This window comes from Trachypithecus francoisi, unplaced genomic scaffold (assembly GCF_009764315.1).
Source record: "Trachypithecus francoisi isolate TF-2019V2 unplaced genomic scaffold, Tfra_2.0 Lachesis_group2, whole genome shotgun sequence".
NCBI lineage: Eukaryota > Metazoa > Chordata > Mammalia > Primates > Cercopithecidae > Trachypithecus > Trachypithecus francoisi.
Window position 1 is genome coordinate 88,812,446 of NW_022681465.1, and position 26,351 is coordinate 88,838,796.

At 39.3% G+C, this 26,351-nt stretch overlaps 1 protein-coding gene across 1 annotated transcript; it reads right to left on the minus strand.

Annotated features, from left to right (window-relative positions):
- Positions 1–3,608: 3,608 nt before the first annotated feature.
- Positions 3,609–6,375, minus strand: ACTBL2 (actin beta like 2). The gene has a single exon (XM_033179620.1). It carries the CDS (start codon positions 6,283–6,285, stop codon positions 5,155–5,157), a length of 1,131 nt encoding a protein of 376 aa, XP_033035511.1. The 5' UTR covers positions 6,286–6,375; the 3' UTR covers positions 3,609–5,154.
- Positions 6,376–26,351: the final 19,976 nt, after the last annotated feature.

Sequence of the window (26,351 nt, forward strand, 5' to 3'; positions counted from 1 at the left end):
TATATGCGTGATTACAAATGTCTCATTCCCAATTCCTGAGAGAATAACTTGCCGTTTAACATATATTGTCAAATAGCCAATTAAATAAGACTTTTCCATTTTTAAAGCAGTGTTATGGTGTTGTCTAGATAAAATTTCTGTCATCATATCATACTGGAACATCTGTTGAAGAGATATAACTGAACTTAAAATTATAAGGTGATTAGGACATCAGAGGAATAGGATGAAAAAAAGCAGGAAAACTTGAGGAGGCTCTAGAGTCTTCATTACTTATGGGATTAGTTTTTTTTTTTTTAATGACAGTTATAACTCAAACAGTTCCTTTTACATTTAAAAAGGAAGTCTTAAAGTATAAATTAGTTTTAATGAGAAGTCTGTCTACTGATATATACATATATATCTTTAAAGACATTCCAACTGTACTTATCAACATCTGGAAGCAGTATTGGGCAAACCACATGCTTAGTTCCTAACTTCAAACATTTTTTGAAAGGAATCTTTTGTAAACTCTGGAAGGAGGCTATGAATAGTTACCAGAAAGGCACACTTTTAAATGTATTATAATGTCTGAATTGTTAGGGTCACATATCTGAAACTGTCAACTCTAGAGTAATTGGAGCTTAGCAAAAAGAGAAAAATATCAGCAAGAATGCCGATAGATTAAAGATAGATTAAAAGAGCTGAATATACTACTGTACTCTGTGAAAGCCTTTCTTTTTCTCCCCTTTTCTTTCATTTCTCTCCCTCTCTTTCTCTAAATCTTTCTCTTTCTTTCTTTCTTCTAAATTTCAGCAGCCACATAGATGGCACATGTTCCAAAAGATGAGGTTGATGAGCCTTTGACCAATCAGAAGAATAACAAACTTTAATGGACAAGTAAAAGACTATTAAAACCCAGCTCTGCTGGAGGCCATTATCCTAAGCAAATTAATGTAGAAACAGAAAACTGAATACTTCATGTTCTCACTTATAAATGGAAGCTCACCATTGGGTACTCATGGACATAAAGGTGGCAACAATAGAAACTGGGGTCTACTGGAGGGGGGAAGGGATACAAAGGTTGAAAAACTATTGGGTACTATGCTCAGTACATGAGTGATGGGCTAATTTGTACCCCAAATCTCAGCATCATGCAACATATCCAGGTAACAAACCTGTGTCAGAGGCATGTACCCTCTGACTCTAAAATAAAAGCTAAAATAAAGAAACTACATGAGATGATCAGGGTTAATCAAGATAAATGAGTGGTATTAAAATGATGTTAGTCTGGGTTGTGTGGTTATGTTGTCCAGTCTGCCACCACTAGACCATATGGAAGGTGAGTGTCTTCTCCAGCCTGCCACCACTGGACCACTTCTGTATGTAAGGCAGTTCTCCTGTCTAGCCCACTGCTGCTGGACTCTCTTTCCTGTATGTAAGCCCTTAATAAAACCCCATGTCTTGTTAAAAAATGATGTTAGCAATAATTTTGACTATGGAATAAATAACATTATGATGGGGAAAAAATAAAATCTAGCTCTACATGTTGAGAAACATGGGAGAAGTGGATGGAAAAGGAAAGAAAAGAGAAGAAGAAATAAAAAAGAGAAAATATGCTTCAGAGGAAATATACTACCAACAAAACAAATGCTAACAGACTAGGAACAGATGCTAACAGACCAGGAACTGAGAATAGATGGGTAAAAAATAGGCAATGCAGAACTGGGTTCGCAAGGTATATCAGAATCCATGAACCCACTAACTTGTTAATTCAAACCATGTTTATCAATATGATGTGCCTGGCACTAGGAAAAGCCTGGAGGATTCCAAGAGGGAATAAATACTGTTCCCGTTTCTGTCCCCCAGGTGCATATTGATGATGTTGGGGGTGGGAATGGAGGACACATATTTGCGATGTGTTTATGAGGCTGTATGCATGTAAACAATACAGTAGGGATTCAAGGGAGGAGTTATCATTTTTTTTTTGGAAGAGGGGATCCTTCTCTAGACTTTGAAGGATCCTTTTGAAATGAGCCTTTAAAATTGTGAACATTTTTGTTTTACATTTTAAAAATGAGTTTCTGGTACAGTCCAATAGAAGTATTCAAAATAAGAATTGATCACCATACCAACCCCAACAATTAGTGATCATAATGCTGCCAGAGACACCTAAGAAAAATTTTTGTGTTTAGTACACTTTGTTCTTTAAGCACATTCTGGCATAAGACATTGAATTAATAATTGTGTAATGAGTGAATAAATGTGGCAACGTCCTTGTCATCCAAAGGATTATCCTTTGATTGCCTGGATAATGTAATACTCATATTTAGGCCCTCTGTATTACAGAATTGTGAACTGCATATCTAGATAGGATATAGTTCAACCTGTATCCTAGGATTACTGTAGCTCACTGTTGAAAATTAAGCACATTTATATGTTAGGAAAGAAGAGTAGAAGAATGTTGGAACTGGCATTGGATCAGTCATGCTTTCAGAAAAATATTACCTGTGATTGGGAAATAACAACAGTGTGCAGGGGATTGTGATACAGCCCCAGCTTTATATTGCTACTCAGGAGGCATCACAGAGGGAGAATGAAAATCATTTACAAAGGTATGAAATTCATCTGAGAAGTCGGCTTCAGTGCTGTCTCATCCTCGGAGGAAGATGGATGAAGCAAATGTCTGGAGAGCTTTCCAGTCCATGGAGCCTGTAATGTGCTGGGATTTTGAATTCTGTGGAGCTGTGATTCCTCTAGTTGGCTGTGCATTTGGATTTTTAGTGCTCATTCTAGACCCACTGAACCAGACCTTCTGAGCCCTGGGCCAGGGACCCTATATTTATATAAAGTTCTCTAAGTACCTTGGTTGATGAGCCAGGCTAGTGATACATGAATAGCATGTTAATCGCATTACCTATGTAGATGGCATTCTTTGATTCTAAAACGTAACGTTGTGAAATGGGCTGTTTCTTCATTAAACTCATCCATAAGTCAGTCAATGTTGATAAAGAAGAGAATATCCCAAAACTCTAGGTTTAAATGTCTGGCATTTTACCAACTTGCTATCTAGAAATTGTAGATTTTATTTATAATAAACTCTTAAATTACCACAGTAATTTAAGATTTATAATGCATAGTTTGCATTATGGGGCTCATATTTTCACCTTATGTTGTGGGGCTCTATAGCTCACTCTCTTGTATGTTCACATTACCTGTCCCATATATATTCTGTGGGTGGGAAGTCGTATTTTTTTTTTTTGTGGTAATTCAGAATGCAGGTCAGAATGTTTGTGAGAACTACTCACTCTGCAAATGGAATGCATTGTAGCATATAAATCCAAAATATTATGATTATTATTGTTGACATTGTCTCTGCCTATTAATTACCTGAAGATCCGTTTGTCCACTGAGTCCCAGCTTTAAAATTTAGATTATGAGAAATCTATATAATATTAAATGGCTAGCTATCTTTTTTTAAAAATTTGTCTTTTAATGTTTACACGATTAAATGTATGAGGTACAAAATTGTAACATACAGATGAATAGGTCACACATATAAAAAGAGATGCTATCTGGACCATTCTCTAATTCTAAGGGAATGGTTGAGGAGAAATAACAGGAAATCCAAGTATACAAGTATGAAGCAATTTTAATGTACTGAAAGCAAGTTATAGAAAATAAAGTGTTTTTGGAGATTAATTTTGCTTACATGCATTTTAAAAATTACGTTGTCAGATAAAGGCAATAGGAATAATCAAATTATTTGAAAAGTGTTATCTTAAACAAAAAATTCTTACTAATTCCATTTTAAAGATTTATAACATAAGTACAAGTTTCCCAACTAAGAAGAAAAGAAAAGCGATTCCTCCCTCCGGAGTACCTGATAATGCCTGAATAAGCAATCCAAATAAATATTTTAAATTTTCAGAAATTACCCTGAAAAATACAAATAATGCTGATATCCAAATATTCAGAAATCAAAGCATAGATTGGAATAAAAATACTGGTACTTAAAATTGGTTGATAAATCACCACTGGAGTAACTAAAATATTTTAGACATTATAGGAAGATACATTTATATTTTCAAAGATGTTAGGATCTCAGAGACAGTTTGCATAAATAAGTATTGCTAGTTATTGGACATAATAAAGTAGAATTATTCTAAAAGCTTTCCAAGAATAAAATTGTGTTGCTATACTGGTAGTAAAATTTATAATTAATGAAGATGCTGCAGCTATATTTTCCCACAGTGAAATCCTTGCATAAGAGAAATATCTATAATTCTGGTCTACAGAAATTGTTCAAGATGTGCTATGCTAAGAAACAGAAATAATATTACCTCTGTCAAATTGTAACATAATGACATTAATTTGATATTATCATATCTATCTCTTTTAAGAATTAGATGTTGTCTGTAGTTTTGTTATGAGGAGGTTCAATAAGAAAGATATTAAAATATGATTTGAGCAGCAGAACTCCACTATGAGGTGAACTTTAGATGATTTATAAACATTAATGGAATGGTGGCTGTCTCATTATGCTTATTTAGCAAGGGAAACAATTAAAATATGTACCTATTAAAATGATGACTTTTGGGAGTAAAGAAATTCACATTAGCTGTTCAGATAGCTAGATGCATCAGTATATTTCAAAATATATTTTATTTTCCTGGTGCTTATGTATATATGATATTATTGAACTTTATAATTCATTATCTCCATACAAAGAAGTAAACAAAACAAAGATACTTAACTCGTAAAACATGGTTGCTAAATGCATACACACCTTTTTTTTTTAAAACAAGTTTATACAGCTTGTTCTTGTTAAATATTTTAGCGAGAACTAGGTTTTAAAGCTTGATAATTATAGTTATCCATCCTGAAATGACATTTCTCATGATTTTACTCCTTGTCACTTATATGTATTTAAGCTGGCCTACATATCTTTGAACAGTATAGACAAAGAAAATAGAATATGGTATTAGAATTCACCTGTACTTGCCAGAGATCCGGATGTGGTTATCTGGGTAAAAGCCCAGGATACTTGGATGGAGAGTTAGGTTTGCTGGTTTACACTAGGAAGAGTGATGTATTCTACTGTAAGTGGATAAAAGCAGTACCATCACTGTGACCTAGGAAAAGGGAAAATGTAAGCCCACTAATATGGAAGCCCATTCAGAAACATTTTCTGTGAACGATAGGAGGACCAGCCTCATCATATTCCTGCTTACTGATCCACATCTGCTGGAAAGTGGACAGGCTGGCCAGGATGGAGCCCCCAATCCAAACAGAATACTTCCGCTCTGGGGAAGCTATGATCTTGATTTTCATGGTGCTGGGTGCCAGGGTTATGATTTCCTTCTGCATCCGGTCAGCAATGCCCGGGTACATGGTGCTGCCTCCAGATAACACGGTGTTGGCATAGAGATCCTTGCGAATATCCACATCGCACTTCATGATAGAGTTGAAGGTTGTCTCATGGATCCCACTGGACTCAATGCCCAGAAAGGAAGGCTGGAAAATGGCTTCAGGGCATCGGAAGCGTTCATTCCCAATGGTGATCACCTGCCCATCAGGAAGTTCATAGCTCCTTTCCAGTGAGGAGGATGCCGCTGCCCTGACCATCTCCTGCTCAAAGTCCAGGGCTACGTAGCACAGCTTCTCTTTGACATCTCGCACAATCTCCCGCTCAGCAGTGGTGGTAAAGTTATAGCCTCGCTCTGTCAGGATCTTCATGAGGTAATCAGTCAGGTCTCTGCCTGCCAGATCCAGGCGGAGAATGGCATGAGGCAGGGCATAACCTTCATAGATGGGCACGGTGTGAGTGACCCCATCCCCAGAATCCATCACGATGCCTGTGGTCCGTCCTGAGGCGTAGAGGGACAGCACAGCCTGGATGGCCACATACATCGCTGGTGTGTTGAAAGCCTCGAACATGATCTGAGTCATCTTTTCCCGGTTGATCTTGGGGTTCAGGGGTGCCTCGGTGAGGAGGATGGGATGCTCATCTGGTGCCACACGGAGCTCATTGTAGAATGTGTGGTACCAGATCTTTTCCATATCATCCCAGTTGGTGACCACACCATGCTCGATAGGATACTTCAGGGTCAGGACGCCCCTCTTGCTCTGAGCCTCGTCTCCCACATAGCAATCCTTCTGGCCCATGCCTACCATAACACCCTCGTGTCGAGGACGCCCTATCATGGAGGGGAACACAGCCCGGGGGGCATCGTCACCACCAAAGCCTGCCTTGCACATCCCTGACCCATTATCCACTACCAAGGCAGACAGTTCATCATCAGTCATGGTGCTGGCTGGGATCTTCCAGACGAATGAACAGAAGTTAAACACAGTAAGAAAAAGTGAACAGGCTGAAAACACTTCAGAAATGCCTTCAGACAGGGGAGCCTGCACTGGGAACACAGGAATTTAAAGGAACACACTGGCCCCACCCCTGTCCTACTCCACCAGTTCCCAGCATTTCTGGGTGAGGTCACCTTTGAGGTATTAATGATGATGATGATGATTATATAAATCATCAGATCTTTCTACATAAAGAGAAAATTGGCTGCTGAGTGGTCAAATCTCAGGTTCCTGTAATTAGGCAACCCACACATGACCATCAGTCTGCCTGGTGAGGTCTCTAGATACCTATGATGATACAGTGGGGATATAAAAGCAAGATGAAAGAAAGCTGGTGCTAGATATGGCAACTCTGCTGGGAGGAAGTCTCCCTCCTTAGCATCCCTGAGACTTCACTTTCCCTACACCAGCTTTACCTTTTCATTCTTAAGATATTGTTCTGATGAGGGGTCTCACCCTGCAAACTTCACTTTTTCAAGATTTTTGTTTCCATTAGATTCCTAATCCCACAGGATGTCATCATCATAGAGACTGTGTTAGTAAATGAAAATAATAAATGGCTAACGATGGCCTGATGGCTGTAATTACAATGCACTTGTGTCAAGCAAAATGTAGAGATATTTAATAGACTTCTAATCCATCAGAGATCAAGAGAAAGCAATAGAATGATCACTAAATTTAACCCCTACAGATATTTTTTTCTGATATAAATTTCTAATAACCAAATTTCATTAAACATTTACTGTGTCTAGACATTGTTCATAGAACCAGGTTCCTTGGGTTCATGTTAATTGTATAATGACTGAAAGTCAACTATTTTGTATAATTTATTAAGATGAAGTTTATAAAAATTTATTTGTTTGCAACAACTCTTAAGTTCTACAACAATGAACAAAATGAAATGATAAGACAAATTTGAAAAATTATATATTTAAACTAATCCTTAAAACATTTTGGTCTTCAAAATACATATACTATAACATTAAACCTCTATGTGGTTATTAAAATATATACAACTAGAATTATATTAGCTTTCCTTCCATTTCAAGATATATTACACCCTGATCACTTCATAGCAACAATTTGTTTGGATTCCATGTTTCATATAGAAATACAGACTACCTGGAAAGATGTGTATGATGGTAAAATGTAGGACATCAGCAATGTGTTATAGAGAAATAGCATTTAAGAAAGCTCATTACTTCTGCTCCCCTATGTGTTAGGCAAATAGAATATCATTATTTCTGTCAGCTCTTGTAAAGCAAAGAATTTCCATGTCTACATCTGGGTTCTCCAAAATCATCTTTATTTGGGTTCCTCATTCATTCACTTACCCAATAAAGCTCATTTTGTAAGAGGTAGCACAGCCCCTATTTGCTGGACAAAAAACACCCTTCAGCTCAAGGCCAGGAGAACCAGCCCGAGTCTTTGCCCAGTGAGCCTCTTGGAGAGTCATGGCATAGCACCAAGCTGTGAGTGTCCAGCCCTCTTCTTTGTCTATAACTTGATATAGATTTATTTTATCTAGTGCTATAATGTGCCTTCAAAACCTTTCTGGTGACAATTGGTCATGGCAGAATGTATGTTTCATCACAAGATCCATGGTTTTGCTTTAGGCCTCACCAGAACAGTCCTTTCCTTTAATCTTTTCTGTAACAGCAAAATTCCTTCTTCAACAATGTTAAAAACCTTCACACCGAATGGTTTTATGAACTTGCTTGTTATGTAGTACAACCAAGCTTTTGATTAAAACAATATTTTATTGCTATAGGATGGTGCTTCTGGGCATTTTTTTAAAATCCCGTAACAAACTATATGCACATTTTACAAAATGGAAAAAATGAAATACATATTGCATTTAGCATAAGTCCCCATTTATGAATGCTCCGGTCTGGAATATAAAACAAAGCCAAGTTGGTGGAAATGTTAGTGGAGGAGCCCTCCTAGTACCAAGTGCAGCCTTAGATCCTACACTTACTAGAGTGCTGTCCTTAGAATCACCTTGAACTAAGGGATATTTGGTACTAAGTCCACACAGCATAACTGATGCCTTGAGAGTATGGCTGATGTGTGATTTTGCTAGAAGACTGTCTAGCCTGTTTTAATTCCGGTGTCTCAAGAGAAAATTTCATCAATTATATATTCTTAAAGTAAGCTTATTCTCTTTTAATTAACTCAATAATGCAAGAGGGGCTTATCATAATTCAACAGCCATTAAAAAATATCATCTGTTGAGTTGGTTAAATTTTTAAAAAGTAGTAAGAATTTGTGTTGAGTAAAACATAGGAAGATGGGTTTATAAATACTGGGCTCTGAAGGCTGGGAGTAGGGGGTACTGTTCTTGGCGGTAACAGACTTTGTAACTGACCAGAATTTACAAATATTTAATTAATTACCTAAACCTTTAGGGCCCTTTAAGGTTCACTCATGGAAGCCCAGAATATTCTTTTTCTTTTACATTTTGCCTAGTTTGACTATTATGCAGATACACAAAACTAGAGTGAGGTTTAAGTACAGGCATCATATATGAAGACAGCCAGTGGAAGCTACTGTGTCTCCTTGCTTTGCCTTTGTCAACCTTAGATTTTTCAAGCAGTCCACAAACATTTATTAAACCCTTCCTATGTTCTGAGCACTGGTCATATATCAATGAATAAAACACAGCCCTATTTTTAAAGAGTTTACTGTCTTGTGGGTGAAAGTCACCTTACCCCAGGCCGACAGGTGGCCGTTTGGCACTGGTATGAAAGAACCGGCTTATGTTCTGACAGGGCTCTGCCAGCGCTGTCCCAGTTGTTAAAGATCTTGAATGTCACTCCCAAATACACAGATAACACGCATACAACACAGGAGATAAGAGAAGGAGCTCAAGGAGACATAGAGGTGGAATGAGGGGCCCCTGAACCTGAGGTCGGGGCAAAGAGAAGGAGAGGCCAACGGAGATGAACCCTGGGCTGAGTCTCAGAGGATGGGTAGGAGGCTGTCATTGGCCAGTGGAGGTAATATTGCAGGCATGAGCATCATAGCTTGGATGAAACCAGAGAATCAAGTACGTGTCTGGAACTAGGATGAGCAGGAGGCTGCCAGCAACCAATGGAGGCAGTATTACAGCAGCACCACTAACTTGGATGAAACCAGAGAATCAACTGTGTATTTGAAACTAGGTCTCCACACAGAATCAGCAAGAGTTTAGAGGCTTACAACAAGAGTTTGAATCTTCACAGGCATGTGGAAGGAAGAGGAACTCCAGAATTGGGTGTTGCTTTCCCTCCGGAGTACATGAGATCTGAGGAGTGGCTCTTACCCATGGGTCATGGAAGCCCTGTCTTAGTGATCATCTGATCATCTCCTATCTAGGCTCTCATCTGTTTAACTGAACTGCTGAGATTGAGCATTTTAATGAGGCCTCTTTTCGCCTCTACCCTACGGATGCAATTTAGTACTTGGAGGTCAGCTGCCTTCCTTTCTGTCCACACTTGGTTCCTTCCTTGTGCACCACACCCTCTTTCCTTCCATCCTTGGCTGATTTTGCACACATGTCTACCTCTCTAGTGTGGTGATGCTTTGAGAATCTCCTTCAACCATACTCTACTTTTAGTGGAGATTTGTAATGTGTTTGAGAAATAGATACATGAATGGGTAAGCAGTGTGATTTGTTTTCATTATATACTCATCTGTTCATTCATAGCTAGATATAGCTGACCACTTCTCAAAAGTTAAAAAGCTTACCTATTTTGTGGTTAAATACTGCCTAAGGTTTGTATTTCATATTGATACAATGGCTTAAACATCGTATCTTATGATACCAAATAATCTCTCTCTGGTAAAGAGAGATAAAATGGTAGAGATAATTACCATTATTTCTCTCTGGAGAAGTCTCAACATATGGCTTTAATAATTCTTACAAATAGTAAATCCACCAATAATAATTACTGATAGAGCTTATTGTGATTTTCTGTTTGTTTTAATATATAGAACTATGTAAAAAATGGCATGAAAAATCAGAAATACAACCAACACTTCCTCAAGTAAAACCTGACTCACATATTTCCTGAGGCAGGCAGGGGCAGAAAGGAGGAAAAGTGGTTTTGGTGAGGTACGTCTTGACCAGTTCCAGGATGCACTTGGAAGGAAAATCTGAGCATAAGAATCTTTTTATTGGTGCAGTTGACCACAGCTCCCAGCCCCTATCTGGTGTGAGCCCGCTGTCTGTGAACAAAACCAGCTTTCACGCCACAGGGCAATAGGGCTCCCCCATGATGGATAAATGGCCTAACATAGATTTTATGGCAGTTCTTCCTAACTAACTTTTAAAATATGCCATAGATCAGCTTTTGACTATTTCAATTGACCTGTAAACAAAGTTGTTAAGAGGAAGAACAGATTCCTGTGTGTAGTGGATGAACCTTTGGAAATGCCTTGATTCTAAGGAAAGGGGAGAAGAAACAGTTGTATAATTGGAAGTATCAATATTCACAGTTCAGCCACTGCTGATGGGAACCATGTATCATTCAACACAGATAAGCACCACATCGTGTTCTGATCCTGAAAGGTGAAGGGGATAACAATAAAAATAGTGATTATGGATCATGCATGTGCCACTCTCTATGCTAAATCCCTTACACACATCATTTCTTTAGTCTTCATGACAACCCTATGAGGTACCTAGGATTAGCATCCCCATTTTAGAAGGAATAAACTGAAACTTGAAGAGGAAACTGACCAAGGCTATATAGAGCCACTACAGTAGTGTCAGGATTTAGAACCCAAGAAGACCAAGCCCTGAGCCCAATCTCTGCCCAATGATGAGCTAAAAGAAAGTGCACAGGGTACCTGGCTGGCTCCTAGTAAGAGCGGCAGCCAACAAGGACTGTCCCTGTGAAGTCTTTGTATTCGCTGTTGGGAAACAACATCTGGAGGTATCCAAATGCTATCTCAGAGTGAATGAAAATCAGGCTGAATATTGGAGTCAAGAGAAGAAAATCAAATAAAAACTGAGAGAACCATAGCAGGTTCTTCCATGTTATTAATATTAATATCAGGATATCTTACTCCCAAAATGGAGAAAACAAAATGACAAGTTAATGCCTGAACTGAGAAAGAAAGACATTTACAAATAAAGAGGCAAATCTGCTATTATCTAAAATAAGAAAATAACATGAGAGTGATCTCAGGAGGGGACAGTAGGATAGGCAAGGGGACTATCAAAAAGCAAAAACTAGATCAAGGAGACAGATGAGACAGATGCATCCTTTGGACTGCAGCCAAGGGAGAATTGCCGCCTGCCAGGTGTCATCCTTCAGACCCCAAGTGGCATTGTCTTCAAGCACCTAGATTTGACCATGACATGCCAAGGTGTGAATAGTAGAAAGTGGAGAAGGGGGCTCTGTTTTAGGAAGTGGAGTGAGCCTGGGGTAATTGAGCAAATCTGATATCTCTAAAGCAGGCCAAGAGGGAAAGCCAATCCAGATGGACAGGAACCACCAGATTATAGAGGTGGGAGCAAAAGTGGAGAACAGGAAATCAGGTCAAAAGAAAGGTCCTGATGATCAGACCACAGTAAAAAGTATGCCTTGGAGTTGGGAAAAATTCACTTGGGAGCTGAGATAATTCACATAGCATGAGTGACCCAGGGCCTGCAAGGCTTTGAAGGGAAGATCTCAGAGATTTGGAGAGGAAATGACTCAATGCAGCTGTGACCTGATACAAACTAGGACCAGAGAACACAGGTCCTGAAAGGCTAATTTAAATCAATCCAGTCTGTCATAAAAGCACAAAGAACAAAAAATGCTTTGCAGTTACTAAGTTATGGTCAGTGTTTATTCTTCATTCCAGTGACAGCTTTGTGTCTGGCTTTGTGACAGCTTAGGTATCACGCCTGATTTCTTGCACATTTTCGTGAAGATCATCTAGAAGCCCATGTCTACTTATAACTGGCAAGATGGGATTATGGATTGTCAAGCAGCAGAACACACCCAGTGTCTCCTTTCCTGCAGAGCGTCTGCTGCTATGGAAATGAGCTGCCCTGGGAAAAGTCCCCTGAAGGTGGATGATGCAGATGAAAAAGCTACTTCACTTTTGGAAACTGCCTAGTTCACTTCCAGGAGCAAACTTTTTGATTGGTAGGATATGATTCAGTGTAAGTTTTTTTTCTTTTTTTTTTTTTGCCAAGGGAAACAGGCTTTTTGGGGATCTTAGGAGACACAGGTAAGAAATTATTTCAGGTATCTCGTATTAGTAAGGCTTCCTGAGGATATTTTTATTGTACTTTTGCTGACATCAATGAAGCACTTTATCTGTTTTCAGAGCAAAAATGAAGAGGCAGGAAGGCCCTGTGAAGTGCAGTTCAGGGGAGTAGGGGAACAGAATTTATAAAAGAAATAGGAAACCTAGATGAAAGCAAGAACAATGGAATATTAGGACTTAAAACCTGCTTAATGATGGTTTCTCTTCCTTAAGTTGCCATGTCACCAAGTCCAGGAAAAACAGCACTGAAGAAACTGCATAAAAGACAATACTAGTATAATATTTGGTTTTAAGATATCTAAATGCCATCTCAGAGCAGAAACCAGATGGAATCTTGAAGTCAAAGGAAAAAAAAAACTTCTAGAGAACCACAGCAGGTTCTTCTATGTTATTGATATTAATATCAGGATATCGTACCCTTAAGATGGAGAAAAAGATATGCTGAGTTGATGATGCCTGGATGAGAAAGAAAGGCATTCTTTCTGGATTGCTTATTCAGTCCAGATCACAGCTTAGTGCAGAGTACGCAGACAGGGATCCTCAGCATGACTATGTTGGCCCACACAATGTCCTACAAACATTTTTGAATTTTTAGTTTTTAATATTTGTAAAATAAGCGGATCTTTGAATTCCTACTTCTCTTGTAAAAAAAAAAAAAAAAAAAAAAGAGATAAGCAACATGGAGACCTCATTCCCAAATTAGCTGAATAGCAGCTACTCCCCTTAGAAGAGGTGCAGATTCTCCATTTCCCCTTTGCCTCCATGTCCCTGTAGCTTGGCTCCCAGCCAACAAGGACCACGAATGGAGGCAAGTGAATTCATTGCAGTAAGCATGCATTTGAGGGTGGAGCATGCATTTCATGTGGAGAAAAGAACTAGTGGGAAGCCGGTGTTCTATGGTCCTTTTTGTTTTGGGGATTGATTGGTATTGGTATCTACAAGAACAGAATATAAAATACTGTGTGACTAAGTTTCTTTAATCATATGAAAAATGCCCAAATGTAAAACTTAGTCCTGTTGATGGAAAGAGTCAGACTGTGTAAAATATTTGAAGAGATTTACTCTTAGCCAAATATGAGTGACCAATGACCTGTGACACAGTCCTCAGGAGATCCTGAGAACATGTGACCAAGGTGGTTAGGGTACAGCTTAGCTTTATACATATTAGGGAGACATGAGACATCAATCAAACAAATGTAAGAAGTACATTGGCTCAGTCCAGAAAGGCAGGACAACTGGAAGCAGGGGCTTTCAGGTCGTAGGTAGATTCAAAGATTTTCTGATTGGCAATTGGCTGAAAGAGCTAAGTTATGGTCAAAGACTTAGGAATGTCTGGGTTAAGATAATGGGTTGTGGAGACCAAGGTGTTTTCATGCAAGTGAAGCCTGCAGGTAGCGGGCTTCAGAGAGAATAGATTGTAAATGTTTCTTATCAGACTTTAAGTATGTTCTATCAGTAAATCCAAAAGGGAGGAGGGTAGAATGAGGCATGTCTGACTCCCCTTCCTATAACGGCCTGAACTAGTTTTTCAGTTTAGCTTTGGGATGCCCTTGCTGAAAGGAGGGGTCCTTTCAGATGGTTGGGGTGCCTAGAATTTTATTTTTGATGTACAGTCTTCAGAATTTTATTTTTGGCTTGCAGTCTTTAGGAATTTAAAAGGAATACATTCAAAAGATTGCAGGGCAGGAAGGGAGGTTCCATCCCTCTTTGTTTTACTGAGGATGGGATATGGTGGAATGCATTTATGTGACAAAAGGAAGAATTTTAACCAACAATTACAATAAAATTGCTGAGAATATAATAAAATAAAACTGTTTTCTGGTTAGTTGTTTTGTTGCCACTTTGGAGAGAAAACTCAGAGGTCTGGCTCCTAGAATTTGTTTCTGTTTCTGTCTCTGGTAGGATGGGCTGAAAGAGACTGGAACAGGTTTTTAAATGATGTTATTACTTCTGGGGACTTTTAAAAATTTTATTTCTTTTATTTTTTAGCAGGAGGGCTATCTTTATGAAAGAAATAGAAGCATTTTGACTTCTTCCGATCATTTTCCTCTGAAACTGGGTTCTTTGAAGCAGGGCACCCAAAGACGCCATAATATAAGAATTTGCAAAAGGAAAGCCTTGTTCGAAGCATTCAGGGCAAGCCCTCCTTCTTTTCGCATCCAGTTACAAATGGGATCTGGGTCAGACTAGTAGAGTATCATAAGTAGACTTTAGGACTAAACTTAAAGAGGAAGAATTCTTTTGTTGATATCCCTGGTTGAGATTAATGATATTTTCAGTTCCAACCAGAAAGGAAAAAAAGGGTTTCAGGTTAGATAAAAGGCTAATTGGAAATATTGTATAGAACATAAAAAAATGCAAAATAATTTAGGAATATTTACCCAAGGGCAAGATTGCCATAAAAAACAGAGTGAATGGGGAGAGATATGAGGCAGTTTCATTTATTTTATGAAATTCATATATTCATTTATCGAAATAAAAGATTAGAGTATGAGTCACATAAGAACTTGTCCCTCCTTGTTTGAAAGCTTTTGATGACTTTCCATTAGCTATTGAACAAAGTGTAAACTTCCTGATCAGGACTTTAAGGCCCTCTATTATCTGGCTCCGACCTACTTCCCCAGCCTGATATTTTAGTATCCTTTCTCCTCCCCCACTTGTGAACCTTATGCTCCAGTCTTTGGAACTAATTGCTATTCCTAGACAGCCTGTCACTCAGAATTGCTGACACTGCTTACTCCACTGGAAATGTCCTTCCCACCTTCTATATCCTTTGACATTTGATCCATCTTTGAAAGCCCATCTTAGATGCTCAACAGTTTCCCCAGGAGGGATGAAGATTTATGATTAAAGATTTATGACTTTAGAGATTTATGCATCTCTAAAGTCCCATAGCTTATATCGCTATTGTAGTTCTTTTCTCTTTTTGTTTTTTATTATTATGTATGTGGTTGTCTCCTTAAGTATACTCTCTGTATCATCTTCACATTTTATTTCTAACAGTGTCTAGAACAGGGATTTCCAACTCTAGTTGTTTACTCATTGACTATTGTACTTCCAATATTTATTTTTAAACTGATAATTGATTGTTTGGGTTATGTTAACATTTCAACATGTTACAGATTTAATTTCTAGCTTAAAATAGCTAAACCAAATTTATTAGTTTCTTCCAAGTGCTCTGTTTATATAAATGTTCTCAAGATTTTGAAAATCACTTTATTTTCTAATTTGAGAATTACATTTGACTCAAGCATTTAATTCACTTATTGATTGATGGATGGATTGATTGAGACAGAGTCTCACTCTGTGCTCAGGTTGGAGTGCAGTGGCACAATCTCAGCTCACTGCAACCTCTGCCTCCCAGGCTCAAGTAATTCTTGTGCCTTAGTGTCCCGAGTAGCTGGGATTACAGGTGTGCGCCACCATGCCTGGTTAATTTTTTATAGTTTTAGTAGAGACGGGATTTCACCAGTATGGCCAGCCTGGTCCCAAACTCCTGGCCTCAAGTAATCTACCCACCTCAGCCTCCCAAACTGCAGGGATTATAGGCATGAGCCACTGTGTGTGGCCTCACTTAATTCACTTTTGAAAAGCAAAGTATAGTATGATGTCAAATTATACTGAATATTCTTTGGGATATTTCTTATAACCTTTGCTGCTTTCTGCCCCATTTGCTTTGCTTTAGTTCAGGCACTAGTCCCTTCATAGTTAGGTAATTTCCGCAGTACTTTGATGAATAACTCTTCCAGCCCCAAACCTTTCTAGAGACCAGGGTCATAAAACTCTTAAGTCATGAATATTAAAATCTCCTGGGCTCCAAATTTGCTGCCACACAAAAACTAAACTTCTCTGCCTTGTGCTGGTCCTGCAGTAACTATGGAAACATAGTGATTAAGAATACAGCTCTAGAATCTGGCAAAGCTAGGTTTGTTCCCACACTTGCTAGGTTTGTAAAGTGGGGTGTTTCTAAGTTTTCCAAGTCTGTTTCTTCCTCCGTAAATGGAAGATAATAATTGTATCTCCCTCATAAGGTTGTCATGGAATTGACATGAGATGATGCCTCTAAAGTGTTTAACAGCATGCATGGTAAGAGCAAAAGTTGAACAAAATATTAGCAACACTCATTGCATTTTCTGTGGCTCTCCAGGATGCCTGCTCAGCTTTGGTGAGTGGAGCCTCTTCACTGTGAAGGAGGGTCAAGAATGGTGAGCACAACATTCCTGGCAGGTATCCTAATGGGTACTGAGCAAACCCTATGTAGTGGGTAGGAATCTGTGGTTAGTACAAGAAAAGGAAGCTTGGGATGGCTAAAGGGAGATGGACAATTGGTGAAAGACCCTGAAGCAAATACCTAGTTTTTGACCTGAGTGGTTTGAGTTCTGTAAGCCAGGCGGAAGCTCATTGTATTGTGTCAGCTGTGGCAACATTCTCTATGGAAGCTAAATTGTTTTTTGGGATTCATTGATTTAGGCAGTGTGTAGATGTGAAGAAACAAGACAGGAGATGTCTCTTACCTATCTAGATGTAGTGCTTTTTTATTCCTGGGGTTTGGAGGTATGGGATGTTCTGTGTGCTCCTATGATGCTCCACATTGACTTGATGCCCGCTGGAGTTGTGTAGAGGAGCTGAGCACATCCCTGGAATGGGCTGGGAGACAATATGGCAGCCCATGAAGGCTTTGCATAAGTGACCCTGACATCTGAACCAGGCTCTTCTGCATAATCAGTGATGCTTATTGGCAGAAACTAGATACCTGTAACTAGATATCTGTGGGCCATTAAATGTCAGAAAAGGTGATTAGCATATTCTGAAGCACCTGTTCTGGCCATTTCTTACTGGCTTGAAAGTCATTGCCTTGTCCAGCAAGGCTACTTTGTATACCTTGCAGTTTGTTTCAGTTTAGAGCACAGGCATTTGTTTATGTAGTTAGAATTTTAAACACTGATTGAATAGTTTCTAATTTGTGCCTGAGAGTTTACACATAATCTGCGAGCATACAAAAATTTGCAATTCTATGTGGATGATGGTTTAAACATCAGCAGGGAAAAGTAATACACTTTTATTGTATATTTTAAACTGCTGATTGAATTGGCTTCTTACAGTATTTGTCAAGGCTAGAACAGACAATGGCACTGCAGAATCTTATGTGCACAGAAGAAATCTACAGACATTCGATGAGAGGAGGATTTAGTTCCATCAGATGGGCCTCCTGACATAATTGCAAAGGTAGCACGGAATACAGAAAAGAACATTGGAGTGGTTCCAGGGCTCTAGGTGGTTTCAGATTTTTTACTGATCACTCAGGTGGCTTTGGGCAAGCCACTTAGCTTCAATAGACTTCTGTTTCCTCATCTGTAAAATGAAGTGAGGAGACTTCTTGTTAAGTTTGGCAGATTAAACACTTGTGTTTATCTACATGTTCTCTCCAAACACCACTAAACTTTGCAGTAAGGAAATAAAAAGACATTAAAAACAATGATAAAGAGAGCAGGAGAGGACAATAACAACAACAGCAATAACATTTTGAAAGCAAGACAGAGGTGAACCAGTGGTAACTCAGCTGCCCTGAGGAAGCAGAGCCTCCGTAGGAGTCGGGGAGGCCCAGAAGCAAAAATGTTCTCACTAGAGTCCCAGAAAGACTCAGTAATGGAAACCCAGGAACTTCTAAAAGTGGGGACAAATTAGGGTCAGAAACAGGGAAATAGGCTGAAGATACGGATAAAAAGCAAATTCCTCAGAGAACTCCTCTCCAACCCTGCCCCATATCTCTGGAGCTTTAGCTGGGAAAGCTGGGCTGACTCACTTCTGGTGAATGTGGTCTGCTCTCCTCCTGTAGGCAAAGCCCAGGCTCTTACATTGTGGCTGGGCAGGGTTCCAAGAGGTCTAGTCAAGGCACGCAAAGACTTTTGAGACTTAGGCTTGGACCTGACATAGTGTCTCTTCTATGCATTCAGCTGGGCAAAGCAAGTCACAAGTATAGCTCAGATTCAAGAGCTGGGGAGAGATAGGATCTACCTGTTGGTGGAGAGGGCTGCAAAGTCACATTGCAAAGGAGTGTGGCTACAAGGAAAGAAAGAGTTGTGGCCAGTTTTGGAAACAACAGAAGGCACAATAAGGTTGAGATTCCTGAAAAATTCACAGTTTTCAAACTTGCACACTAAAAGTAAGGCCATATGCAAAAAAAGATTGAGGTAGAAAATTCAAAACTTACTCAAAGCACTAGTAAAAGACAATAATTGATACTCAGGAAATTAACTTGTACTATTGAGGCAGGCTGCTTGTGGCTGGGGTCTATTACAATTGTTATGAAGTCAGAGGAATAATTGACTGCGAATGTTGGTAACACATACGCAAGAGCAGAGCTGGCAGGAACTCTGACAATGCAGTAGAAGTGGCCTTCTCAGTCAGTGTGGCTGCCCTGAAGGTGCCACAGAGACAATACCACCTGCCAGGAGTCAAGAGTCCCACAGGTCCGGGGTGTAGCCTCTTCAGGGGTGAAGCCCAGGTTTAAGTACTTGTTTTTAATTTTCAAACTACAGGCAAATGGTTTCTGTTGCCAGAGCAGCAACCATTAAAACCTTTTTCCTTTTCTACTGAAGGTTATACTTCTGCTCCACATCCTGTTTTCTTGAGCTGAGGAAGTACCGCATATAAATTAATTCTGCATTATACTGACATAATTTTTCTATTTACCAGCTGTGTAGGAGCTAATTTGTATTATAAAACCACATCTGTTGTAAAATAGACTCCACTGAGGAAATAAGTAAAAGTCTACATAGTGCATAGAGAGGTCTGCAGCCTCCTTTCCCAACCTGCCTTTAGGAACATGCCGGCAGCCAGGCTTTTATCACTTAGGCAAGAGGGTGGATGAGCCTAATTGGAAAGGTATACAGATATCAACTTTAGGGATCCCTCAATCAAAAGCCCAGCGAAATCATCCTGCAGAGCAGCCTGTCTCCTTAAGAGCACAGAGCTTCCAGTCAACATTTTATTGCCTTACTTTTAAAGGATAAGGGATGGCCAAGGATACCAGCTATTTGACAAAAGCTGCTAATTTGAAAGACACAATCAACAGAAACAATGGGAGCAAAAGGAACAGAAAGGAGGTAGGGACAATGTAAGGAATAGAAACAAAGAACAAAGGTAAAACTATAAATAATATCATCTGAGTATAAAAGATGATATTGCATATATAAAACAAGAAGAGAATATTATAAAAAAGAAATATTCAGAGAATAAAGAAGAGCTCTTAGAGCTTAAAAAGAAGGTTGCACAAATGAAAATTTTAATACAATTGTTGTAAGATAAAGTTGAGGAAATATCCCAGAGAGTATACCAAAATGATAGACCAAAAAAAAAAAAAAACAAGGATTTTTTTTTTTTTTAAATGGAAGGATGAATCCAACAGGTACAATATCTAACTAATAGAAGTTACAGGAAGGAAAAAAAAGCAGAGGGAAGGATATTATGAAATAAATGAGTTAAGAAAATTGCCCAGAACTGAGAGGCAAACCGATAGCTTGAGCTGGTTAACTCACAAATAGGTAAAAGGATGCACATCACATCCTACATCATTGAGAGAGTTTAGAATGCTGGCAGAGAGAAGGTCCTAAGAGCTTTAACTGGAAAAAAACTCCCAATAATCACAACCATAAAAATGAGAACCGAAGTGTCCTTAGTCTTGCCATTAGCAAAATGGGAAATTCACAGGGAAAATGATATCCAGACTAGAGTTGTACCCAGCCAATATCACAATTAATATGAGGGAATAATAAAAGCTTTTTCAGACACATAAAGACTCAACATTTTATCTCCCACCAACCTCTTCTTAGTTAATGTCAGCCCATGTGCTCCAAGAAAACCAGAGGATATATCAAGAAAGAAGAAAATATGAGACCATGAAAATAAAAACCTTAACTCAGAAGGTATGCCAAAGAAATCTCCAGGGTGACGGGGAGGGAGATGCAGATGGAATAGCTGTGAAACAAGCTTGGAGAGCAGCAAATCCCAGGAGAAGTGGGGCACAGAGCCTCCAGAAAAATGTTACAAAGGGAAGGATTAAGGCTTACAGAATACCTGATTGCTTGAATGCGTTGAAAAAATATTTATTCCTAGGAATGAATATTCATTAATATTGGATGAAGAAAATTGACTTTTATTGGCCAGGTGCAGTGGCTCAGGCCTGTAATCTCAGCACTTTGGGAGGCCAAGGAGGGCGAATCACGAGGTCAGGAGATCCAGACCATCCTGGCTAACACGGGAAACCCTGTCTTTACTAAAAATAAAATAAAAAAAAATTAGCCGAGCATGGTGGCGGGCGCCTATAGTCCTAGCTACTCGGGAGGCTGAGGCAGGAGAATGAGGTGAACCAGGGAGGCGGAGCTTGCAGTGAGCCGAGATTGTGCCACTGCACTCCAGCCTAGGTGGCAAAGCCAGACTCCTTCTCAAAAACAAAAACTAAAACCAAAAGAAAAGAAAAAAACCCATTAGGCCCTTTTTAAAGCAGAACAAATCTTTTGGTAATCTTACCACCCAGAGATAATCACTACTCTTATCTTTACATATTTTTTTTACATAGTTGAGACCTCTATGTATATTAAATTTTGTATTTTGCTTTCTCACACATCCATATCATGAACATTTCCTCTAAATTATATAAAACATAAGCAAGAAATAAATTGATAAAAAGGAGCTTATGGTACATATCTTTTCTAGGTCATTTCCTTCTATAAGATAAAATAATTTAATGAATTGGACTAGATACAATATTCTGAAATTGGGTGGAGGATAGTGCCAATTTTAAATTATCCTCTCTACTTATCAAATCATGTTTTCTTTTATTGGGTGGGTGCTCAGAATATGTGATCCTTGAAGAAATAAGCATCCATGTATATGGAGACATGACATCACCTTCAGGAAAATGACTTTGTGACAATTTATTTTACTGTATTTGACAATAACAATGACATGTTATATACGCAGAGTGCTGCTTATGAAATTTTAAGAGCTTTCTCTTGCAGTATCTCACTCTATTCTGACAATAATAATAGGTAAATAGACAATTTTTTTGTATCCCCAAAACATTAATATTTAATATAATGTAAATGTTACTAACAGTGTCTATCTTAAATAATACCTTGCATTTGTTCAAGATAGTGCTTTCTCATGCAATATTGCATGAGATTCTTTGTTTAGGAGAATTGGGCTATAGGAAATTCATGGAAATGCTGGAATGCTAATGGAAATTTCATGCCTTACCTATTTCTATCCATCCATCCATCCATCCATCCATCCATCCATTGACTTGTAGTCTGACGGCTATAAAAGAAGTCATATGGATTATCAGATAATAATTCTTTTTGGCCAATTGTGGAATCATGTCTTAATAATAATGTGGGTTTCTCTTTTTTTGCGCTGATGGTAGTTTCCTCAACCTTTTCCCTTGGAATAAAAGAAGGTCTGGATAGTAGTATTTGTAGGACCCCAGCAAGGTTGGAGGTGGGAAGTGGGAAGGGCTTCTCCGTTAAAACAGTGAGGAGGAAGAGCCATCCGGTTTTATGCAACTACAAACTGAATCATGAACTGGTCCGGGATCTACAGGACTTGATGGGCCAGTCAGAATAAAATGTCCTAGTCTTTTTAAACAACAGTTTCTTTGCCTAAAACACAGAAATAGAGTTCACAGCTATTTCAAAGGCATGTTGTGAAGATCAAAATAAGTTTTTGCATCATTTTAAGATGTTTTGGAACCCTTGTGTTAAAGGAGTTGGAAGCTTTCCATCTCTGGTGCATGAAAAATAATCAAAGTTCAGCCCATGCAGCCATGAATAAGCTTGAGAAAGACCACCGCTAAGAAAGGAATGGGGGCCTATAACTCTGGTACACTACACTCCTGCAAGCTGAGAGCCAGCTTCTCCAAAAACTGCAGAGAGGAAGTGCAAAATCCCTCTCTACACTCTTCTCAAAGCTCTTAGAGAAGTCCTTTTGGCTCTGTTATCATCATGGGTTCTCTGTGTGTGTGTGTGTAGGAATAACAACTTGTTTGGCTGGTGGAACACCTCTGTCTTCTGAATCCTGACTCTTCTTGATTTTCATTTAATTAGAGTTGGTTTAATTATTCAAGTTTCCTATTTTTTTTTTTTTTAAGAAGGCAAGGAGTTCTCTTGATTTATAATTTGCCTAGAGCTTATTGTTGTCTTGCTATGACCCAAAGAAAAGGGTGAGTGGAAAGAGAGGTCCTATCAGAGAGTTCTGAGGCCACTGATTGACCTTCTTCTTTCTACCCTAACTAAATATGAGAATAAAAGCAGTCAGCAAACATCTGCTTTCTTTATCAGAAACCTGGACTTTCAGTTTCATACCACACACGTGAAATGGAGAAAACAAATTAACTGAAGGCACGGTAAACTCTGAGTCACATATATGTATTTTTAATTTTAAACAATTGCTTGTCACAAAACCCAAACTATATATACATATTTTTCTTTTCAGTGTGGGAACATGGGAAATGAGTGCGTAGTGTGCCTGCAGGGCTTGGACCTTGTGCCTTTGGAGCTAGGAACGGGGTGCTTTTGGGATTCTCTTTCTATCCCCTAGATGGCAGCAACTTTCTTTAGTGCCTAACTGGTAAAAACAAAAAACAAAAAACAAAAAAAACCTCTGGAGAAGCTGCAAGTCCTGCCTCTTTAGTCTTGGCTCTCAAATTTACATAGTACCTTTATTGTGCTATTTATGTGACTACCTGGCTTAGAGAGTCTACTATTTATTAATGAGAATAAATTACTTTCTCTGTTATATGGAAAAATAATGGTTTTGTATATCCAGGACCGTTGGTATCTCTAGACCAGGGTTTCTCAGCATTGGCATGATTGACATTTTTCTTTGTGGTAGCGGGCTGTGCATTGAGAAGGATGTTGACCAGCATCCTTGGCTTTCACCCACCACTAGATTCCAGTGGTACTTCTCTCCTCCTCACCTCAGTCATGACAACCAAAAATGTCTCCAGATAATTGCCAAATATTTCCCGGGGTTGTTTTACCTATCTCCAAAGATTGACCCCCGCATTACTATCATTTAAGTTTGTAGGGATGGTTAAATTAAAGCATGTCTACTTATACTTTTTCTTTCTTTTTTTTTTTTTGAGATGGAGTCCTGCCCTGTCACTCAGGCTGGAGTGCAGTGATGCGATCTTGGCTCACTGCAACTTCTGCCTCCTGGGTTCAAGCAATTCTCCTGCCTCAGCCTCCCAAGCAGCTGGGATTACAGGTGCCTGCCACCATGCCTGGCTAGTTTTTGTATTTTTAGTAGAGATGGGGTTTCACCATGTTCACCAGGCTGGTCTCGAACTCCTGACCTCAAGTGATCTGCCCACCTCAGCCTCTCTACTTGTAATTTAAACATATTCTACTTTTTTGTTTGTCTGCTTGGGGGATACTTTTTCTGGAAGAGAAAGAAATGAAGCTGAAAAGACAAAGATACACGTAAAGACGTTGCTCATCTTACCTGCAAATGAGAAGATTGAGGTTTTCAAATTGTAGTTTCCTATTAATAATAGCCACACACATATACTTTTGTTACTTTTTGCTCCTTTTTATTTTAAGTAGCCTGGCTGAATATAAATGATGGGAAGGAGAAAAGCAAAAGGGAGTTATACTTGAAAATTGTTTTAGTCGATGAAAAAGGCTCAAAGAATTATAGCAGGATTGTGGAGGTCACTTGGTCCAACTTGTGAGCCTTAAATCTGGGGTGCAGTATTCAGGGTGAAAACTGAGGGGGAGCCAGGGCAGCATCATTGCGGGTGCTCAGCCTGATGGTCTCTCTTTGGTGAGCAAGGTGAAGCCAGTTTGAAAGCAAAGAGAGAGATTTGGTTATCCGCAAAACAAACAAAACCAAAGTCAGTGCCTCTTCCACCCAATCTTCCATTGTAAATTCTGAGAAGAAGGGAGCACCAGGCCTGGAGGATTTTGTCAGAACAAGACTCCTGAGGAATTAGATGCACCCCAGACAGTGATGGGTCCCAGGTGTAATAAGCAACACTCCACCTTCTATTAAATAGGAACTTTCTTCTGATTTGTTCCAAACACTCCTCACACTTGGAGAGCATTCCAGTGAAGTGGGTGGAGAAGGAGATAGACGACAGACCAGACCCAGAGCTGAACAAATTTGCTAGGTGAGTTCACTGATTCTTCCTTCTTTGGGAAGTGTTAGAGAAAGGAGGTAATTTCTGGAAACCAACCAAGTCAGTCTTGGAGATATATCCAGAGAACCCCATCAGCTATGAAGGGACCAAGTTCTTACCTTTAGAATAGATATGATTTCCAAAATACAGTGAATGCTTTTACTGGTGAGAAAAGACAGCGGGCAGAAAATGAGGTCCAAATAGAATGGTCTGAGTTGTCTTCATGTGAGCCGAAACAGTTTTGATGGAATCTTAGGAGGAGCCACAGGTATGGTATGAAAGGGTTTAATACTGAGTGAGCCTGGAGGAAAGACAGCACTGAAAGCCCAGTTCAGATGTACAGGGTGTGTCTGTTTTTTAAAGACACTGCTGCATTTCTCTTGAATTTTTCCACACTGCTGGGTCAAGCTCTGTCAAGAATCTCTGTCTCATTGAGAAATGAGATATTTTCTACAATCCGTTTTTTCCTTCATGATTCCCATGGAGTTAAAGGCTGGCACCTCAACAAGCAGCTCAACAGCCCCAGCGAGAGAGATTCCTTAGAGAGCTGGGCCCCAGGGAGAGACACAGCTGAGGAACTCTCCCTGCATTGACTTGGCTTTGTGGCCTCTGCCCGAGGTTTTCAGATCTTATCAAGTGGTGTCTCATTGGCACTGCAGTGCATGTCACGAAGCCTGGTGGATGCAAAGGAGGTGACAGCAAAAAAGGTTAACAACAAACTGGGGATAGTGCCAGGAATGGAACTTGATTCCTTAACTCTTGTTCCAGAACCCAAGCAGCCTGGCTCTTTCATAGAGCTGTCATTTGCCTTTTGGTCATTTATATACCATTTGCTAATTGTTCATAATTCCAGTGCAATTTTGCTCAGAGCATGGGACACAAAGACAGCAAAACAAGGGGCTGTTATGTTTTTCTGTGCTGTCATCAGTGGATGACGTTGGCTGGGTAAGAGTACAGTCTTTTCTTGCTACGCTTGATGGAGTTTCTTTTTTTAAATGAACACTTTTTAGGGAGAAAATGTCAGTGTACAGGGTAAATGCAGAATGCCCTGTTAAATATTTAAAACAGCATTTGTCCATCGATTTTGGCAGGGTTAGAGTCAATAGATTAATCATTCAGTCAACAAATATTTGTATAGATGCAAATCATTCATTACTGTCAGAGCTACTCCTAGGCCCCACTGAGTCTTTGTGCAAAATAGAAAAAGGGGGTCCTCTGGGCAGAAGCAGCTCTGCACCAGGCCACATGACTTCAGTCCCTAACTGTCAGTCATGTGCCTTTGTGTGGTATACAAAATGCACAACTGTACATGACTGTACATTGAGGGAGAGAGTGGGCCATACATTGTGCCATTATAGTGGAAAGTTTCCTGAAAAATTAGGTCTTGAGCAGAATTTAAAGAAAAAGTCCCTCTTTTTGGGACATGGCAAACAGAAGGAAGTAAGTTGCTTATTCTAAGGGAAAAACTACAAAAGCTTGCTGGGGTTTTGCCCCTAAATTCTTTACCCCTACAGCTGGGATAATGCAGCCTCCTCTGGGCTATAGAAACAATCCTGGCTCTAAGAAGAAGGAAAAGAAGGATCTG